The sequence below is a fragment of the Juglans microcarpa x Juglans regia genome, chromosome 8D (genome assembly GCF_004785595.1).
Source record: "Juglans microcarpa x Juglans regia isolate MS1-56 chromosome 8D, Jm3101_v1.0, whole genome shotgun sequence".
Classification (NCBI taxonomy): Eukaryota; Viridiplantae; Streptophyta; class Magnoliopsida; order Fagales; family Juglandaceae; genus Juglans; species Juglans microcarpa x Juglans regia.
In genome coordinates this window covers 706,345-726,147 of record NC_054608.1, presented here as the reverse complement: position 1 = coordinate 726,147, position 19,803 = coordinate 706,345, and the positions used below count along the sequence as shown (strand labels likewise).

The window sequence follows — 19,803 nt, the reverse complement described above, 5'->3', positions numbered from 1 at the left end:
CTCGTAACTATTAAATCATAAACTGACAATATAATTATTTATCGGACATTGTAGGCGGAAATCACAGGCGGGACTCTATCACCATCCCTACCGCATGCACCATAGGTGGGAATCACAGGCGGGACTCTACCACCATCCCTGCTTACCAACATCCATACCGCATGCACCGTAGGCGGGAATCACAGGCAGGGGACTATACCACCATCCCTACAGTCTCTTTTCCTTTCTCTCAAACTAGTCAATCCAATCATTTCAAACATACTCAAAATCATTTTTCACATGAAAGCCCGGTATTTCAAGTATACATATGAACATGTATGCAATTATGCGAAAATTCAGTTTTCATTTACAAACATGAACATGCATGTAAATGCATTATATATGACGCAACAAAAATATTCAACAACAAGCAAATCACAACATAGTCCAGTCACACAAATAACTCAATCCTCTAATCCAACCGACTCCTTTACTCCTCGGACTCAGTCCGGCACAACCAACTAATTCACAGTAAATATGAGTTAGTACAAAAATACATTTAAATCTTAAAAGTTCTTTGAAAAAATACTTACAGTGCTATAATATAATTTTTGAAGGATCACAGAAGTGTTAGAAGTGATGACACAACAATGTAACAGTGAGAAAATGCACAAGGTCGTGGGTCTCAAAATGCTAGATTTTGAACGGAGACAAACGAAGACTTGAGATTATAAGGGAAGGGCTTATGGATGTTGGTGAAACTAATGATGGTGGTGATTGGTCGTGGATGGTGGCGTAGGCTGCGGTTAAAGTCCAAAAAGCTCAAATAAAAAATGGAGATGGATGGGCTTCACCAGTGACAGATTGGAGCTGAAGTGTGACGCCCCGACTCCCACGTACAAAAGACAAGGGAATCGTGACGTCAGGATGGTGACAACACGGTCACACATCCCAACGAAGTGCCAGTGTGTGTACATGCAACAGTGTACAAATAAAATAACGCAGCGGATAGTCAAATAAGTACCAGAATTTAAATACAAATATTCAACACAATTTATCTTTAAAAAAATATACAGTCATCCCAAATATAATACAAAAGGTAAATACATAAATTGATAAAAACACATAACTCACTAAACAGGAGCAATCCCAGATCACTCCTCCAAGGGAGCCAAGCTAAGGCTCGCCATCATCATCTGCATCAAAATCTGCGATACCATAAAATGGTACCACAGGTAAGTATAAACCAAACAACTCTCGGGATAAAAATACATTAATGCAACCAACAATATAGCAAAATACATTTAGCCATAAAATATCATTTTTTCCCAGAAAAATGATTATTTCCAACACACGCCAAAAATCCCATTTTGGCCCAAAATAACCGTAAAACATTTTCTCATAAAATGATTCACACAAACAATCCATTTATCGGACACTGTAGGCGGGAATCGCAGGCGGGACTCAACCACCATCCCTGCTTACCACCATCCCTATCGCGTGCACCGTAGGCGGGAATCACAGGCGGGACTCTACCACCATCCCTGCTTACCACCATCCCTACAGTTCCTTTACACACAATGAATACTTAACAGCGCATTGTAGGCGGGAATCACAGGCGGGACACAACCACCATCCCTGCTTACCACCATCCCTACAGTCTCTTTTCCTTTTACTCATATGAAAATCCAATTTCCAATAAACACATGAACATGTATGCAATCATGCGAAAATCCAGTTTTCTTTACAAACATGATCATGCATGCAATATGCGATGTACGTGAACAAGTCATAACCAACAACCAACAACCACAATTCATAATGCAAACAAACACACAACTCCGTCCACAATCCATCCGACCCCCGAAACTCCTCGGACTCAGTCCGGCAATACAAACCAATTCACAGATAATATGTGTTAGTGCAAAAATATATTTAAATCACGAAAGTTCTTTAAGGAAAATACTTACAGTGCAATATAATAATTTCCGGAGGATCTCGAAGTTGCAAGTGGTGATTTCTGAGCAACACCACAGTGTAAAATACACTGTGGCCGTGGGTCACAGATACCCACTATTCAACGAGGACAAACGAAGACCCAAAAATGGTAGGGTAGGGCCAAGAGAGGTCGGTGAAGCCAATGGTGGCGGTGGTTTGCCGTGGGTGGCGGCGAAATGGGCGGTAGAAGACCAAAATGCCCAAATCGGAAATGTAGTTGGTGGAGCTTCACCGGTGACGGATCGGAGGTGGGGTTGGGTCCAATGGGTTGCCAAGAGGTCGGGGATGAAGTGGTAGGAAGATGGTGGCCAATGGCGGTGCGACGGCAGCGCAACGGCGGAAAGAGTGCCGCGGCTTCGAAGGGCTACTGGTGTTTAACGGCGGCACGGATGGAGGTGAGGTTGGTGGGGTGAGGTCGCCGGCGGCTGGGGAAGCTAGCGGGCTGGGCGGTGAGGGCCACCGCCGGCTCACGGCGGCGCTGGCGTGAAGGTGGCCCGCGGCTTCGTGGGGGGCGTGTGGGCTACCGGCGGCGAGGTAGGGGCTGAGATTTGGGAGGTGAGGTCGCCGGAGGGAGGGGGAGCTGGTCGGCTGGGCGGTGTCGCGCACGGCGGCGCGACGGCGGCGGGCTGGGGGAGAGGAAGAACGGACGGAGAGAGAGGGAGGGAGAGGGAGTTGCGCGGGAAGGAGAGAAAATAAAGAAGAAAAAGAAAAGAAAGAAAAGAAAAAGGAAGGAAAGAAAAATGGAGGGAAAAGAAATGAGGTCCAATCCTCATAACTTGGGTCACAAAAATGATCCAACGGAGATGATTTTAAAACCACAAGTCAAATAAAATAATTTAAACGTAATGGTAAAGTCAACTTGAAATAATTAAATCCCACGGTAATTAATTTAAATATTAAAAGCAATTTAAATGCATAACAATAAATAAATATTTGGAAAGCACATAAAAATAATTTTCACCAAATTAAAATCATAGAAATAAACTTACTAAAAATCCAACCAATTTTAAAATAAGAGGATAAATTTTTGAACAATAAAAAATAATCCTTCAGTAAAAATACACTGAAATACGGGGTGTTACATGAAGAATGGTGGGTTAGGTAGTTAGGGGATCGAAGGTGAAGTGGTGAAAAGGTGGTGGCCAATGGCGATGCGCGAGTTCAAAGGGTGCCACGACTTGAAGCCGTGTGTGGGGGCTCACGGCGGCGCGAGATGGGCTGAAAACTGAGGGGTGAGGTCGCCGGCCTGTGGGGAGATGGTTGGGAGGGGCGGTGACAGAAATGGGTGGCGCATGGAGGCGCTGTGGAGGACGACGCACGGACGGGGGGGGGGGGGGGGAGAGAGGGAGAGTGTCGCTCGGGAAAAGAGAGAGAGGAGAAAAAGAAAAAAGAAATGAAAGAAAAAAGAAAAGAAGAGAAGAAGAAAAGAAAAAGTGGAAAAAGAAAAAAAGAAAAAGAAAAAGTGAGGAAAAGAAATGAGGTCCAATCCTCACATCTTGAGTCACAAAAATGATCCAACGAAAATGATTTCAAAACAACAAGTTAAATAAAATAATTTAAACGTAGTGATTAAATAAAAATAAATTAATTAAATCAAACAATAAACTAATTTAAAATAAAGAGCAATTTAAATGCATATCACTAATTAATAACAAGAAAGCACATTGAATTAACAATTAAAAATCTTAAAATAATATCATGTAAATTATCTAAAATTTAAAACAAGAAAGCTCATAATCTTAATAAATGCAACAATTACTTAGTCAAAATACATGTAAATACGAGGTATCACATTTGAGATGATTTGTTTCGAGGCGAGCATTATCTCCACTAACAACCTCCCATATGGGATGATCATTACTCGGGTATTACTAGACAAGAGAGTGTCACCTTAAGCGGAGGAGTGGTTGACTGAGCATTGGACAAGGAAGGGGGCATGCTCGGCGTGAATCGGGCCTACACTAGATTTTGTTCCTCCGACCTAGTTTGGGGCAGGTGTTGCTCCCTATAATGAGAGTACTAGTCAGTAGTTGATGGGTACATCTGCAGGGGATGCGCGTTCTGCTTGAGTTGATGCAATGATCTCAGATATTACTTCACATATCAACCGACAAATCGACCAACAGATCGTGCATGTACAGTAGAGTGTCACCGAGGCTGGCCATCATTTAGATATCCTAAACGAAAAGGTCAACACATTTACTGAGGAGCTTCATACATTTGTAAATAACTCGTTCTGTGTGTTTTGCACTTTAATCATATTTTGTATTTATATTTTAATACATTTATTTTTCTATACTTTATGTAATGAACATTATGATTTAATATATCTAGTATTTTTGTATTTCAATTCTCATTTTTTTTTAATTTAAAATTTAAATTTTAATCTTAAAACATTTCACGTTCAAACTTTAATAACTATCATTCAAATATTTGGACGAATAACTTACACGTTCGCACTTAAGTGCATGGGCTTAATATTCAAACGTACATGAACCATTTGAACGTAACAATTTTTATGTTCAAATTTAATCATTCCAAACGACATTGTCTGAGTGATGTTCGAACGAAACATTATTATAGTTCGAATGTATAACCATTTCTCGTCTATCTCTAGTGAAACTGTAACAAAAAATAAATTTTTGTTACAGTTTCAAGATTGTCACAAACTCAAAATCGTGACACAAACTCAATTGTGTTGTAGTACTATACGGACGTACTGTACGTAGTAAGAACTCAAAGTTAATTGGGTTTTACAAGGACTTCCTTGAATATCGAACGACCCAATATTTCATTTTGAAGACGTTTACATCTAGATCTGCATAAGTTATTTTCCTAATAATATTGCTCGGAATATTACTACTTTACTGTATAATGTCTAAGCCTTGCGCTAGCTAATTAAACACACATGCATGGACCTTCTTAATTTGTATAATACGCCTCCTTTGGTTACAAGATGAAATGAAATAAAAGTTAAAAGTTAAATAAAATATTGTTAGAATATAATTATTTTTTAATATTATTTTTATTTTTGATTTTGAAAAAGTTGAATTATTTGTTATATATATTTTGTATGTGAGTTCGAGAAAATTGTAATAATTAAATGAGATGAGATGAGATAAAATGTCTACATAACCAAACGAATTCATGATCTTGTACTAATTAATATTCTTAATCCTAGAACTTCTCTTTGATCTTCGTGTGGATGGAAGACGAATAATTAAGTTAATTGGAGATTTTGTTCTCTGATGGCTACGTCTTCCAAACTAGACTGGTCTTTTAATTTATAAAAATTCTTTTAAATTAATTAGATGGTCCCCTTTAATTAACTTATAAAAGCCATCAAAATGAGAAATGTAAAAATCTAATAAGTTGACGTATAAGGCTGAAACATAAAAAACATAATGATTCTTGACTAGTAATATATATATATATATATATATATATATATATTTATATTATCACCAAAATTTTCTGCCAATAAATCAAATACCTTTTTTTTGAGCTGAATAAATCAAATACCTAGCTAGCTAGCTAGCTATTTGGTTTATTGATATGATGCATCAAGTCAAGCATTATACCTATTTTTGAAGAGCAAAGGTATCTTGACAAAGTAGATCAATTTCCGAGGGCCAAAACCATGGTCGAATATATATATATATATTATAAGAAAATTGATTATTTGTGATTAGTTATTTCATACAAAAATGACTATTTCTACTAAACTAAATTTATTTACATCATAAATAGTCATTATTATCACAAATAATCCATCACAAATACTATTTTTTTTGTAACATGATCATGATCATGAGCTGAGGCCAGCCTGGTGCATATATATATATATATATATATATATATGTATCAGTATATAAAATACTCCACTGCCAAAAAATTCTTAATTTGATGGAGAATAAAGCAAGTCGAAACTGATAACATCCATCCCTTTGGGTTAAGACTGATAAACGAAGTTTAATTCCTATTTAAAGTGGCAATTTGTTTTCCTAAACAGCTTTCGATCGATCAGCATTCAAATTCCCACATTGAAATTAAAAGAAATAAAAAGATCATAGAGAAATATCTTAATTGGTTGGTGTGAAATATTTTAATAGTGACTTAATTAATTAGTACTCCACCGTTGAAATGAAAACTCATTTAAAATAGGAAAAATTTAATTGTAATTAATACGCGCATCCATTCAATATGATTGGTTAGAAAATATATTTTATTGAAAACATTGCTAATTTGAATTTAGAAAATAAAGGTAACAACTTTAGTACTTAGATTGGTATGCAAACTTGCTTGTACATAGTAAAACTCTTAAAAATATCTCACACGTCAATTAATATAAAATTAAAGATAAAAAAAATTGAAGATAAATAATATATAATGTTTTTAAAAATAATTATATATATTCTAATATTACGAAAAAAATAAATAAAAAATAATAGTTGGAAGCTGGAATCTTTTCATGTAAATATAGATATATATATATATAAAAAGAATTCTAAGTCATTATTCACTTTTACATTTCATATTTATATTTTTTTTATAAAATATGGAGTAGTAAATAATACCTGATAGAAAAAAGAATTCTTTTATATATAATACTTTTATTTGTTTGGGAAATGCTTGAGCACAATATAATGTAACCTTTTGAACTCTAAGCATATAGTACTCTCCATTAAAATGGACTCTTTTATGACGTCGACGCACCATGAAGGGCCAATACCATTTATCCTTTTTATGCATGAGTATGTTTAATTTGCTAGTCTTTGTCACACTTGGAACATCACAGTACTACTAGTACTTCATGTATTAGCTAGCTAGCTTAGATGCCTTGTATAGAGCCTATATATATATATATTTATATATATTGACTTAAATAGTATAAGAGGATGATGTAATTATATTAATGGGCAAATATCTTTCGCATGCACAGGCTAGCTAGCAAACATTGCACATGCCAAAGGCCTGCAAAGCGTAAATCAAAGGCATCTAGCTAGAAGGCATAAATAAAGTTGGTCCCTATTTTTCTTCGGGAGGAAGTTATAATTAAAGACAAAATTAAAGCATTAACTTTCCAGAAATATTGGTGCAATATTGAAAATAATTTTATTTCCAGTTTAATTTGTACGAACATAAGCACATGATGGGGGGAGAGAGAGAGAGAGAGAGAGAGAGAGACAGATCATCGACTAATTAGGAAGGCTTTGATATGAGCCAGCATTTCATGGGTTCGGGTTTGCGAGAGCTGGCTCCTGCTCAGAACCTGAAATGCATGCCCTACACCTTTAAACACCACGTATTCAGCCCTTTTACCTGCTCTGACCAAAGCCGTACAAAACTCCAAGTTTCTATCTTTCAATATATCCATCTCTGATATGCACACCATCGTAGGCATCAGCCTTACATCCTCCAATTTTGTCGACAAAGGGTTACACCACGGATGGTCGCGGTTCGCCCCAGCTGGCAAAGCCAACCGCCAATATGTATCGGAAGATGATAAGCTCAGCGCCGAGCGCGGCGGCTGAACCATGTAGCTCTCTGAGTGTGTCCGAGCATCTCCTCCAAAAAATGGCTGTATTAAAATGGTACCCTTTAGACCCAATGGCTTTAAAGTCATTGCTTCGATTGAGTTGTTGGAACCAAGCCTCGAGGCCACATTGTAGGCTATATTGGCACCGGCGCTGTCACCAGCAAGGAAGATTTTAGAGAAATCACAAAGCCTAGACCACCAATATTGATCGCTGGACCCACGTAGAGATTGTCGTTTCAGCCATATCAGAGCCTTTAATCCGTCCTCATAAGCGGCTGGAAGAGGATTTTCCGGCGCCAAACGATAATTTACCGACATGATTTGGCAACCGGCTTTGGCTGATAACCTTGCCAAAAACTCATGGTAACAACTCCAAGCAGCTGAGCCAACACAAAACCCTCCTCCATGGAAGTAGACAAGTAAAGGGAGCTTCCCATGGCTGCAGATAGACGGGACATAAAAACGAGCCCAGATGTTGGTGAACTTGTCAATTACTATGTCACGAGAAGTCACTCCAAGCTCCAAAGACAATGGCGCGGCTGTGACAAATGGAACAATCTGAGGTCTTTCCACCTGTCCATCTCTGTATACTTTTATAAGCCCTTCAATTTCCTCAACAACAGCACCGTGATGGTGAGGGTCTTTGCCATTGATATGTTGTAGTCGTAGACTTGGATCTAGACTAATGGCGGCCATTCTTTTTTGTCTCCTAAACTGCAGCTAGCGAATTAAGGAAGATGATCAGCTCGATCGTAAATAATTGGAATGTGTTTTTGAGGCCAGTTACATGAAAAATGTGCAAGCCTTTGGAATTCCTTATATAGGACATGAAAAGATAAGGCCAGAGTTTGGGATACCAAAGGGTAAAGAAAGAATCTACCTATCTTGTGCTGCCAAGTGGGCAACTGGGACTTCACTATGCCCCCCTTCACGTGGCTTCAGAAGTGTTGGGGAGGGTGGCCCCCAAAAACTTCGGCCTGCATTTTCAGAATTCAAAGACTACTTCAGAGTTCAGACACATCCCATGTTGGGAATGCATCACTTTATTAAAAACAAAAAAAAAAAAGTAGATGTTTTCATTTTTATTATTTGGTTATTGGAAAAGTAATGTGGAATTAATGTCTTGGTCGTCGTAGAGGTGGGTGGTTGGGGCCAACCCCAATAATTAAGTCTAAATGTGTTTTTTCATGCCAAGTTACATGCATAATATATATTTGGCGACATTCATTTGACGATGACATTATCGAGATTCATGATAGTTACAGTAACACTGCAATTACCACTAACATGCATGCTCACCCCCCACTAACTCTGATCCCTTATAAATAAATTACATACATAAGAATTATAGTTATATATATATATATATATAGTACTTTGAAAATATATAAGATATATATAATTTTCATCATTTCATTTGTCAATTTAATTTCCCTTAAAAACACAATGATTAATATAATATTTCATGTTTCCAATTAGATGTTTTCTAGTACTAATGCAAATAATTAATGCATGACATGGTGGTCATGATATTTTTGCTATTAATAAGGATGATTTTTTTTATTTGAAATTCATTGTATTCTAGCTAGCTAGCTATTTGGTACAAGAATTAGAGCTATATATTCATGGGTTTAACCAATATATATATATATATATGTACACATAATAAACTTGTTTATTTGTAATAAGTTATTTTTAGCGAAAATAATTACTTCATGTTAAAATAAGTCTGTTTTTATCGTAAATAGTTGTTATCATCGCAAATAATCCGTCACAAATATTTTTTTTTCTTTTTTTCTTTTTATAATTTCCTACAAACACAATTACATAATTTAACATATTTTACACTACATATAATTATATGTTTATGCTATTATATATCTATTTTAAATAAGATGGAGAGGATATATATGATCATGATCTTAGTTCTAGTACTACTAGTTTCAGTACGAGTACCATCGATCGATCACCATCACCGCAAATCACTGTCACCACTCTTGAAAAAGTGGAAGAAGAATCCAATTAATTAGTGCTTATTTAACAGAATAATTCTAAAGTAGCTTAACTAAGAATTATGATTCGTAAGGCCAGAATTGTACCGACACAAATTTAAGGGTTCTAATCATGAACTGTTGGCTCTGAACAACACAAATTCAAGGGCTCTAATTCCTTGTTGGCTCTGACCAACTCAAATTTGAGGGCTGAAGATGCATGCTGCATGTAGTATAATATGAAAGCATCAATTACCATATAGATATATATAATGGGTTGCAGGCCGCAGCTTAAATATTCTTTGTCCATTTAAAATGGGTAGCTAGTGGCATGACAATGTTGACCATTTTACCAAACAATGCCATGTTGTGTTGTGGTGTGAAGTCAAAACAGCGCACACACAGATGTAGAGAAGTAGTAACTTTTAGGCTGCCTCCCAATAACATCTTTTCGAATGAGCTTGTGGGACATTATCTGCATATATAAAGTTAAAGGTATTCCCGATTTTTCTTCCACCAATATGAGAATTGGGAGCCTAGCTAGCTTCCGCGCTAGTTGCCCAGTTACTTTCGCAAAAACTATTTGTGCTAGCTTTTTCAGAAGAAGAGGCCCCTCCCTACTTCCGGGACGTCCACGGAACATGCTTCCCGGTGGACACCTAGCTATTTCAGATATATATTAAAAGGCTGAAAAGCTAGCATTCCTATATATATCAGACTTGTTGGTCGAAAGACTTTGGCTTGTCAATGCCCCAATCAATTTGCATTCATGCATATGGAGGTTGTCCTTACACATAATTGGGTACTGTGACTTGATTCTAATCAAATCACTGAGTACTTCTTCTCTTCTTCTCTCTCTCTTTCTCTCCATGTATGTCAGCCTTGGAATTACGTATTACTCTTTCATCTGGTCAACGTACGTACGTACGCACGCGTGTCATACATAGTAAGTCGAATTGGCCTCTTGAACCACCTTAGAGAATTTATATAAACAGGTACGTTCAGCCTGCATGATTTTGTTTTGGGAGTGTGGGAATTTATACTAGTGATAATGAATGGTGCATTAATGCACATGAAGAAGATCAGTCGATCTAGAGTACTAGTGTCATACTCGACTAATGTTCTCAACATATATATAAATATATATACATACACTATGTTAATTAATTCACCAGATATCCCCAAGAATATATGAAGTTAAGAAAGAGTGAGATTAATCATCTAGAGTATAACTTGCGGAAATATGTTCTAGCTCTAGGCCGATTTCGTGCAAGTCATCATGAAACACATTTCAACTTAACTTTTTTTGGCGGTGTGAATTAGGACAATTGTTGAAAAATATTAAGGTTGTGTTTGAATGTTAAAATAAGTTGAGATGATAAAATATTGTTAGAATATTATTTTTTAATATTATTATTATTTTAAGATTTAAAAAAATTAAATTATTTATTATATTTTATATTAAAATTTAAAAAAAATTATAATCATAAATTAAAATAAATTGAGAAAAATTATATATCCAAACTAAGCCTTACAGATAAAGGACATGTATAGTGAGAATTTTCCAATTTTTTCGCTTTTACCATGCATGCAGTAAAAAGCTTGTCGAGTCTGTCATGCAATTGTCGAGGATCATGCTGATATTGTAATCATAAAGCTGTCTTCTAAGTAAGAGTCATCATGATTCATGATCACCAGCATCTCCTAATTAATGTTCTTGTCTTTGTAGGCAGTTGGGAAAGGGGAAAAAAAAAAAAAAAACAAAGAACAACCAAAATAGAAATCATGTCTAACGTCAACTGTTTAGCTTATTGATCGTACAGATTCTTCATGGGTAGACAGCTAATTAGATTGTTCAAATCAGTCTGATGTTTCGTTTAGTTAATTGAATTGTTTGTTATATTTTATATTAAAATTTAAAAAGATTATAATAATAAGTTAAAATAAATTAAGATGAGTTAAATAATTAAATCTCAAAATAATAATAATATTAAAAAATAATATTCTAACAATATTTTATCATCTCAACTCAATTCAACTCAATTCAGTTCAACATCTAAATGCAACCTAATTCTACCATTACATAATTGACAATTAGTCTTGGTTTTTGTTTCCATTTCAAGATTCACAGTGAAGAATATATAGATTTAGTTCCTATTGTTATTGATGTCGTATTTCGTAGGCTTGGACAGCTCTACATAGATAGTGTACAGACTATCACCTGCACAGTGGAGAAGGGGACCTCGGGATTCGTTATACCTCCGATGCTTAAGTCAATTTTGATGTAGGAGATGAAGAGAAAATAATAATAAAGATGAGTGTAGATGTTAACCTTCTTGTCGGTTGTAGAAATCATTTATTTATACCTGCTGACCTGGTCTCCATGGTAGTGGAGTGTTGCTTTGTAGGAGATCGGGTGTTCATGCTGCCTACTCATCGAGCTATAAGGCACTCAGGCTTGATGTGAGCGTTCCGAGCTCATGCTGCATTGAATGTGACACGCTTTTATCTTTTGAGTTTCCCTTATCTCATTAATGTAGCGTGCCTTCCTCTATAAGCTTCATTTTCTTGCATTGAATGCGGCGAGCCTTCTTCCTTAAGTGTCTTTTGTCCCATTAATGTGTAGTGTGAATTATCCCGAATTGTCCTGGATATTCCTGGATTGCATTGAATGTAACATCCCTTCTTCCTTAAGTCTTTCTCCCTGGACTTCTTATGTGTGCATGGCTTGGCTCGAGCTCCAAGCCCCGGATCCAACCCAATCCTTCCTAACCCGTTCGGCCTTACCCAGGCCTCCCGACTGGGTTTTGACTTGGGCCTTTCTCCTGGTGAGGCCCAAAGGAATTACTCCCTTTACAATTGTAATATCTCATTTAAACATATATAAAATCTGTACAATCTCAGTAATGAAAAGCTAAGCTTCTTTACTATAATTCACTTATTGTGTGAAACTCCTCGTAATAAAATATTAGAGTAGAAGTTCTAAGTTCAAATCGTAACTCTACATTCTATTCAATTTAATAAAATATTCTACGTATTGGGGCTCACTTATTGAGAAGAGTCTGGACCACATTTGAGGTGGAGTATTAAGACAAAATATAAATGGTTAAATCTACATTTTCGCATTAACTTAAACTTTTGGGACACGTGAGGGGGAGGGGGAGTTTCAAACCAAGAAGTGTATATTTCTTGGTTACAACTCTGATCACCATGGTTATCGTTGCCTTGACCCCACTTTCAATCATTTATTTTTCTCTAGAAATGTCGTATTTGATGAGCAGAATTTTCCACCAAAGGATAAGACTCATTCTCCCTCAATGACTTCCAAGGACTCTTCCACAGGTATTATTTCTTCTCCCTCTCATATCTCTTATTCCTTTTTTCCTCTTAGCCTCTCTTCTTTTTCTCGCCTTATACCATCATCCAATTCACCATCATCCCCACTCTAACTTCTACTCAGAACCATACTACTCCTAATATTCTCCCCCTACATCAGTCCCTACCTCACCTACTACTTCACCCCCAATACCATTACCCCTACAATCCACTCACACAATGATTACTCGAGCCAAAACAGAATCCTAAAAATCCAAAATCTTCTATGACTATCGTCTATTCTACTCCCATCTCCTTAAAGCCTTCCACACTACCATCCTCCTTAAAAAACCTACTTCTTTTTTCCAAGCTACTAAATGTGAGGAATGGATGGCTATCATGATTGCTAAGTTCAATGTTCTTTGAGCCTTTGTTGTTAAATCTAGGGGTGTAACTGGTTCGGTTCGGTCTGGTTATAGACATATTTTAGAATCAAACCAGTATACACCGATTTTGAGGTTTGAAGAATCGATATCGTACCGGTTACACTCCTAAACCGGTACTTCTAATTTTATTGGTTTCGGTTTTATTTTTTCGGTATATTATATATATAATATCTATAATATAGTATATATATATATTATAGTATATAATAATATAGTGATAATATATAGTTATTTATATATAGTGGATTACTAATAGTATTAGTATTAGTATTAGTATTAGTATTAGTGTGTGTGTATATATATATATATATTTATATAATAGTATCATATAGTGATACAATATTTGATTATATATGTTAGTGATAATATGATGGATACATACACTTTTTATATGAGTGTATATGATCAAATGTATAGAAATGTTTATATAAAAAATAATATGTATTATAATTTATTATGACATAAAATGTATTTATCCTTCATATATATATAGTTTATATTAATTACATATGATCAAATGTTCTTGTTTAAGATTAAATTTTATGTTATATTAATTTTATGTTATTACATTATTATTATATATGAATAATAGGATTTTAAAGTTTAATGTTATATTAAAAATTTAGCATATAATATAAAACTATTTTATATATAATTATATATAAAAATTATAAAAATCATATATAATATCAAAAATCATATCAAAAATTTATATATATACATATGAATTGGTCCGGTCCGGTGTTAGAAAAAGGAAAACCGGAACTAGACTGATTTCAATCGGTTTTGAGAAAAATGGAACAGTATCAGACCAAATTGGTTCACCAGTTTTGAGAAAAATGGTTCGGTTCACTAGTTTCGTGAAAAATGGTCCGAGTCACCGGTTTTTTTTTTTGGCCCCTAGTTAAATCCCCTTAAAGTCTTTCACTCTTGATTCAACTTTTTCAAAAAGACTTTCATGCTGTCAAAGAATTGTGCAACTTGGCATTCTTTCCTGGAGTACAAGCTTCCAAGGATCTCAATGGAATTCATCTTAGTCGGTTGAAGTATATCTTAGATATACTGCAGTACTGAGCTCATATGGTTGAAGCCAAGTTTAACACCCGGCCCATCACGAAGTTTATGAGCAATTTTGTTTTATTTGTGGATGAAAAGGCCATTTGAGTTTTAACGAGTAACTTTAGAGTAAGTTACGAGCCCAAAAATTTATTTGGCAGAATATGGATTTCTTTGGGCCCAATGTTTGGATAAAAACCCAAATAATATTTACAGACCAAGGGGCCGAATTAATTAGAATTCTCCTAAAAGTCTGAAGATATTATCAGACAATGGATTTATTTTGGAGAGGATTAAGGCCTAAGCCCAGGATAGTATCCAATTTTTTTTAAGCACACTAGGGTTTCCGTTTTTTTAGGTCCCCTTAGGTTGGAATCCATTAAACCCACTGCCTTCTATGTATTTTAAAACCCATGCATGAAATTTCTTTCCTCGTCAAATTTAGGTTTCTTGGTTTCACAGCAGCTCCACGTCGCACGTCTTCCCCACGGCAGACCATGACTATTGGTTTTCACTTGCTCCCCAACCCCACGAAGACCCACGCCAAAGCACCTAGTGCGTCCTCGCCTAGCAAGCAACAGTAGCTCCCCCTCTTCAACAGGGAAACCGCCCAAACTGCAAGCTACCATCAACCACACTGGCGCCCAAAGTCACCTTCAGCCCCACCATCGTAAAGCCCTACATACACCACGCAATGTCACTTTGTAGCACATGTAGCACTCGCCACCAGCGGCTGTTTAGCAACCTAAACGAGCGACCATCGAAAGCCACAACCAGCCCTGTTTCATGCCAACCTGGTATGTTCAAGACATCCAAAACAAACAAAGACTGCACCTTTCAGCCATCGTCGTTGCCGTCCCTGCAGCACCACTGTGATAGCCCACTGCTCTACCATCGAATCCATCTGTTAAGAGAACCACCAGGTCATCCTCAAGCCAGCAGATAAACCAACCGTTGTCCTCTGTTTCTCCTCCCAAAAACAGGGCAACACCACAAACTCGGTTGAGCCACTGTACGACGGAATAAATTATCGGGCTAGCCACATAATCCACTGGTCTTCACCTTCCCGTCAGTCTCGAGCCGGTTCTGCCTTGTCCCTCACGGTGAGCCATCGCCGAACGTTCCACTACTTCTCCGCCTCTCTCTCTCTGCCTCTCTAGCTCTCGCCGCCCAGCGTGGCAGCCTCGTCGCAGTACGCCCTCCTCTGCACTCCAGCCGCGCCACCACAGTTCCTCCAACCTAGCCCGTCGCACCTTGCCCCTCCACGCATATCTCGGTTTCAGTTGTAAGTCCACGCCGCCGCACTTCAATTCATCTATTTCTCATGTTTGCTAACTTAAAGAGTTATATATATATATATATATATATATATATATATATATATATTGAGTAATTCTGTAACCTATTAGAATAGGAATTATTACTGTTATGCCATTTATCATGTTTTCAAATGATAAGGTATTACAGAAGCAATTGCATAGTTGGTCTTCTAAATAGATAAAATTACAGTATTACCTTTGAGTTACAAGTTGCATTATTGTCTTTAAAACTTGTAATATGTATTTGTAAACTCTAAGTTTTCCATTTTTACGGAAATTATTTTGGTAGGTTAAATTTATTTTAAGTAAAGTTTTCTTTCAAAGGTAAGTGATAATGTTGTAATTTTATTATCTTCTAGTTTATTAAATAATTATTGTTGTATAACTTAAAAAGGAATTTTGGTATAATTATGTTATTTAGTATTAAATTTGATAATTTGATTTTTCAATAATAGGTCAGTTAGAATTTAATACTTTAGTCAAATATTAAATTTAGGATATTTTTAGGGTTTTGTGGAATTTAAATTTTTAGGAAAATAGGTTACTTAGCATTTCAGTTGTAAGTATTGAAAAATTGTGTTAATCTCGGATATTTATAGGAGTACGTGACTATTTTTATAGGTGACGATTGATTTTCGTTCAATACTGCTATGGAGAAATTCTGAAAAGTTAAGAAATCCAGGTAAGCAGGACTCCTATGCTAGGTTTTATACGAGTTAATAAGACTGAGGTTGACTTTATGAAAACTTGCATATTTTGTGATGAAATGAAGACTTGGGAAAACAAAACCAACCTCGGTCGCTTATTTTCATTACTTATGAAATCTGTGTGGAAAAGGAAAAATATTTTCTGACATGCATTGTATAGACATGAGCTAAATTTTGTTATGATGTCTCTGAAATCTGAAAAGAGCAATATTTGATAACTCTGAAAAATTGTGCATTTATTTAGAAAGATACTTCGACTTTTGTTTTCATTATGTAAGAATGACCTGGTTATGTTTTGGTACTATCTGTTTTGATATGACATCTGAAAACTTTTGGCATGGTGTACTGATTTTGTATCCGACTCTGTCTCTACTCTGCTCTGCTATGCTCTGCTCTGTTTGGGTTGGTACCAACTTCTCTGTCTCTGAGTGCACCTACTTTGGAAACAAAGTGGTTTTATTGTGGTCTTTCCTGTGTGCACACTCGGGGCTCTGAGAAGAATAAAGGAAAGATTTCACCTCTGTCTCTGCCCGATTTGGCCACCGGGGTTAGCACAACCCTACCACGGGGCTGAAACATGGTCTCTGCTCTGTGAGATGCTCTGTTTTGATGTGATGATGATGCTCAGGTTATGTTATGCCAAAGTACTCTGGGTTTTACTTATCTTAAAACCATCGCTTTGTTACTTTTGAAAACATATTTTGTTCTGCTTAATAACTCGGTAAAATATTTTATACTGCATACTGTACTTTGTAAATGCTCATATTTGCACACTAGCATATGTCCTATGCTTACTGAGTTGTTGATAACTCACCCCTTATCTCCAAATATTTTTAAGATGATTTTGAATAGTTTAGCTAAGGATCAGGATTATGGAGCATCGATGAGATGATTATTTAAACATAACGAATTACTCATAGAAGATTTATGAGAATTGACAGATTTTATTAAGAGATTTTAAGTATTCTGATGACTTTAAATTTTGGAGTCTTTAAATACATTGATGAATTGTGAGTTTTAAATTACAGGAGGTAACTCTTCGATTCCTGCAGGACCGGGGAGTTACACCAAGCCTTGTTTTTCGCTTGTTGTGTCTAGCACCAAACCGTCTTAGCATGATGGTGATTCCCTTCTTGATGGAACTGAATACAGAAAAATTGTAGGTGCCTAGCTTACAATATTTCACCTTAACAAGACTGGACATTGCTTATGATGTAAATAAGTTTTTCCAGTTTCTTTATTCTCCTGCAACCTCTCATTGGACTACTACCAAAAAGGTGCTAAGATATCTTAAGGGCTCCATTACTCACGGTCTTTAATTTTCTCGTGGCTCTCTTATACTGTTGGGCAGGTTATGTTGATGACTGTAAGTCCACTGTTGGTTTTGGTGTCTATCTTGATCCGTGGCTCATTTCATGGTGTACTAAAAAGAAAAGAGCTGTATCTTGTAGCAACAGTTACAGTTGAACTCCATTGGTTAAGGATGCTTCTTTTTGAGTTAAAATCTCACTTTCTTCACCCCGACTGTATGGTACTGTGACAATCTTGGCACTATAGCTTTAACTTTCAATCCCATATTACTATATATATTTGGGAGAATGTGTTAAATAAAGATCTTCAAATCAAATACATTCCTACATCTTATGAGTGTGCAGACAAGTTCACCAAGGGCCTTACCTCTACCTATTTCATTCTCCTTAGATACAAGCTAATTCTTTGAACTCTCCCCATTAGTTTGCAGGGGACTGTTAAGCATATTGATTGCACATATTTCTCGGGTGAAGACAGCTCATTAGATTACTCAAATCACTCTGATTCTACTGTTCTATAATCAACAAATGATCTTGCTTTTTGTTTCCATTCCAAGATTCATTGTCAAGAACATATAGATTTAGTTACTACTGTAATATTTCACACAAACATGTATATAATTTGCACAATCTCAGTAATGAAAGCCTAATTAAGCTTCTTTATTGTAATTCACTTCTCTTGTGAAACTCATACAACAATGACAATATAGTCATCCCACGTGAAAGTGTGGAATGCTACAAAAATGAAGGAAATGAACCATACGTGTCTCATTTGCCAAAAGAATGACCTCACAATTGCATACATCATTACAATAATTGCAGAGTTCAGAGGACCAAGGTCCCTGAAAGTGTAAGTTTAACTCATAGGCGACAACAGATCTTGCAGAATTTGTTTGTTTGGTTGCATTGTAGACGTTCCTTTACTAGGCATCAGGGGGCATTTGGAAATCTGAAGAAAGTGGATGAAGAGGCGGAAGCGCTGATGGTTCCTCCTCCATGTCATTCATACTTGAATAATGTAATGATGCATTGAACTTTGGGGCCCAATAAACAGGTTTTGAAGTCACTCTTTTTTTCTTTTCTTTTTTTTTTTTGGCTTTCGGAGGAAAGTGAAAGAGTGCATGCCATGAAACTAACGTGCCTCCTCATTCAAGAGCGGTTGGGCAAATCGTCAATATATAGGATTACAAGGATTTTCATTTCGGTTGAACATTGTGTCAAAGATCCATTTGTGGACTAAGCTTAATTCTATCTCATTCTTTTTTGAAGTGCCAAAATCAATTATTAGCAAGACATGTCATCACACACACTGCGGTAATATTATGGAAAACGAAAATTATAAAATTGACAATTCCTTAAATCCTCGCTAGACCTTCGTGAGGCCTTCAATCAACCAAAAATTACATTGCTACACGCATAAAGACTCTCGATCGGGCAAACATGCAACTCATACACCATTTTTTCACTTCGTCTTCAAGTCATGACGTTGTTGACACTAAGGTGGTTCCTTAGTGTGTTCCTATCCATTAATGTGATTTTAGAACGTTTCTGCTTATTAATGAATCTTTGTAGCTTGATTTCAAAAGCAAAATAAGTTTAAAAAAAAATGTGCAACACATTAAGTTTCTACTTAATATTGAAGAACCACGAAGAAAAAACAAAAAGGAGATTGGGTGGTTTGCATTTTATTAAACTACAAGAAAAACAAGCATTTGTGACGGATTATTTGTGATGATAACGACTATATACGATAAAAATAAACTCATTTTGACATAAAATAATCATTTTCGCTGAAAATGACTGGTCATAAAAAAAAATTAATTTTCTTGTAGTGTTAAAATCAAGAAAGCATTCCATTAATACAAAAAATCTTGCAGAACTTTCCTCCATTTAACGGCTTTAAACTTTTACTCGCTCGAATATATAATGTGATTAAAGATCTCAATGAGCCAAGAGCAGATATGCATACCTATGATCAATTGCTGCACTTGAAGATGAATTTCTTGGTCCAATCCACATGATCATTCTCCATCTTCGAGGACCCATGCAAAGCTATATTAGGGGGCTCCTAATGGACCTCATACATAGCCAATTAATCATCTGAGAAGCATTTGCGAAGTTCTAAAGTAGGATTCGTTGAATG

The 19,803-nt window shown here is 36.1% G+C and overlaps 1 protein-coding gene across 1 annotated transcript; it reads right to left on the bottom strand.

Annotated features, from left to right (window-relative positions):
• Positions 1 to 7,069: 7,069 nt before the first annotated feature.
• Positions 7,070 to 8,379, bottom strand: LOC121243672 (probable carboxylesterase 6). The gene has a single exon (XM_041141790.1). The coding sequence runs from the start codon at positions 8,210 to 8,212 to the stop codon at positions 7,169 to 7,171; it is 1,044 nt and encodes a 347-aa protein (XP_040997724.1). The 5' UTR covers positions 8,213 to 8,379; the 3' UTR covers positions 7,070 to 7,168.
• Between the last annotated feature and the right edge of the window lie 11,424 nt (positions 8,380 to 19,803).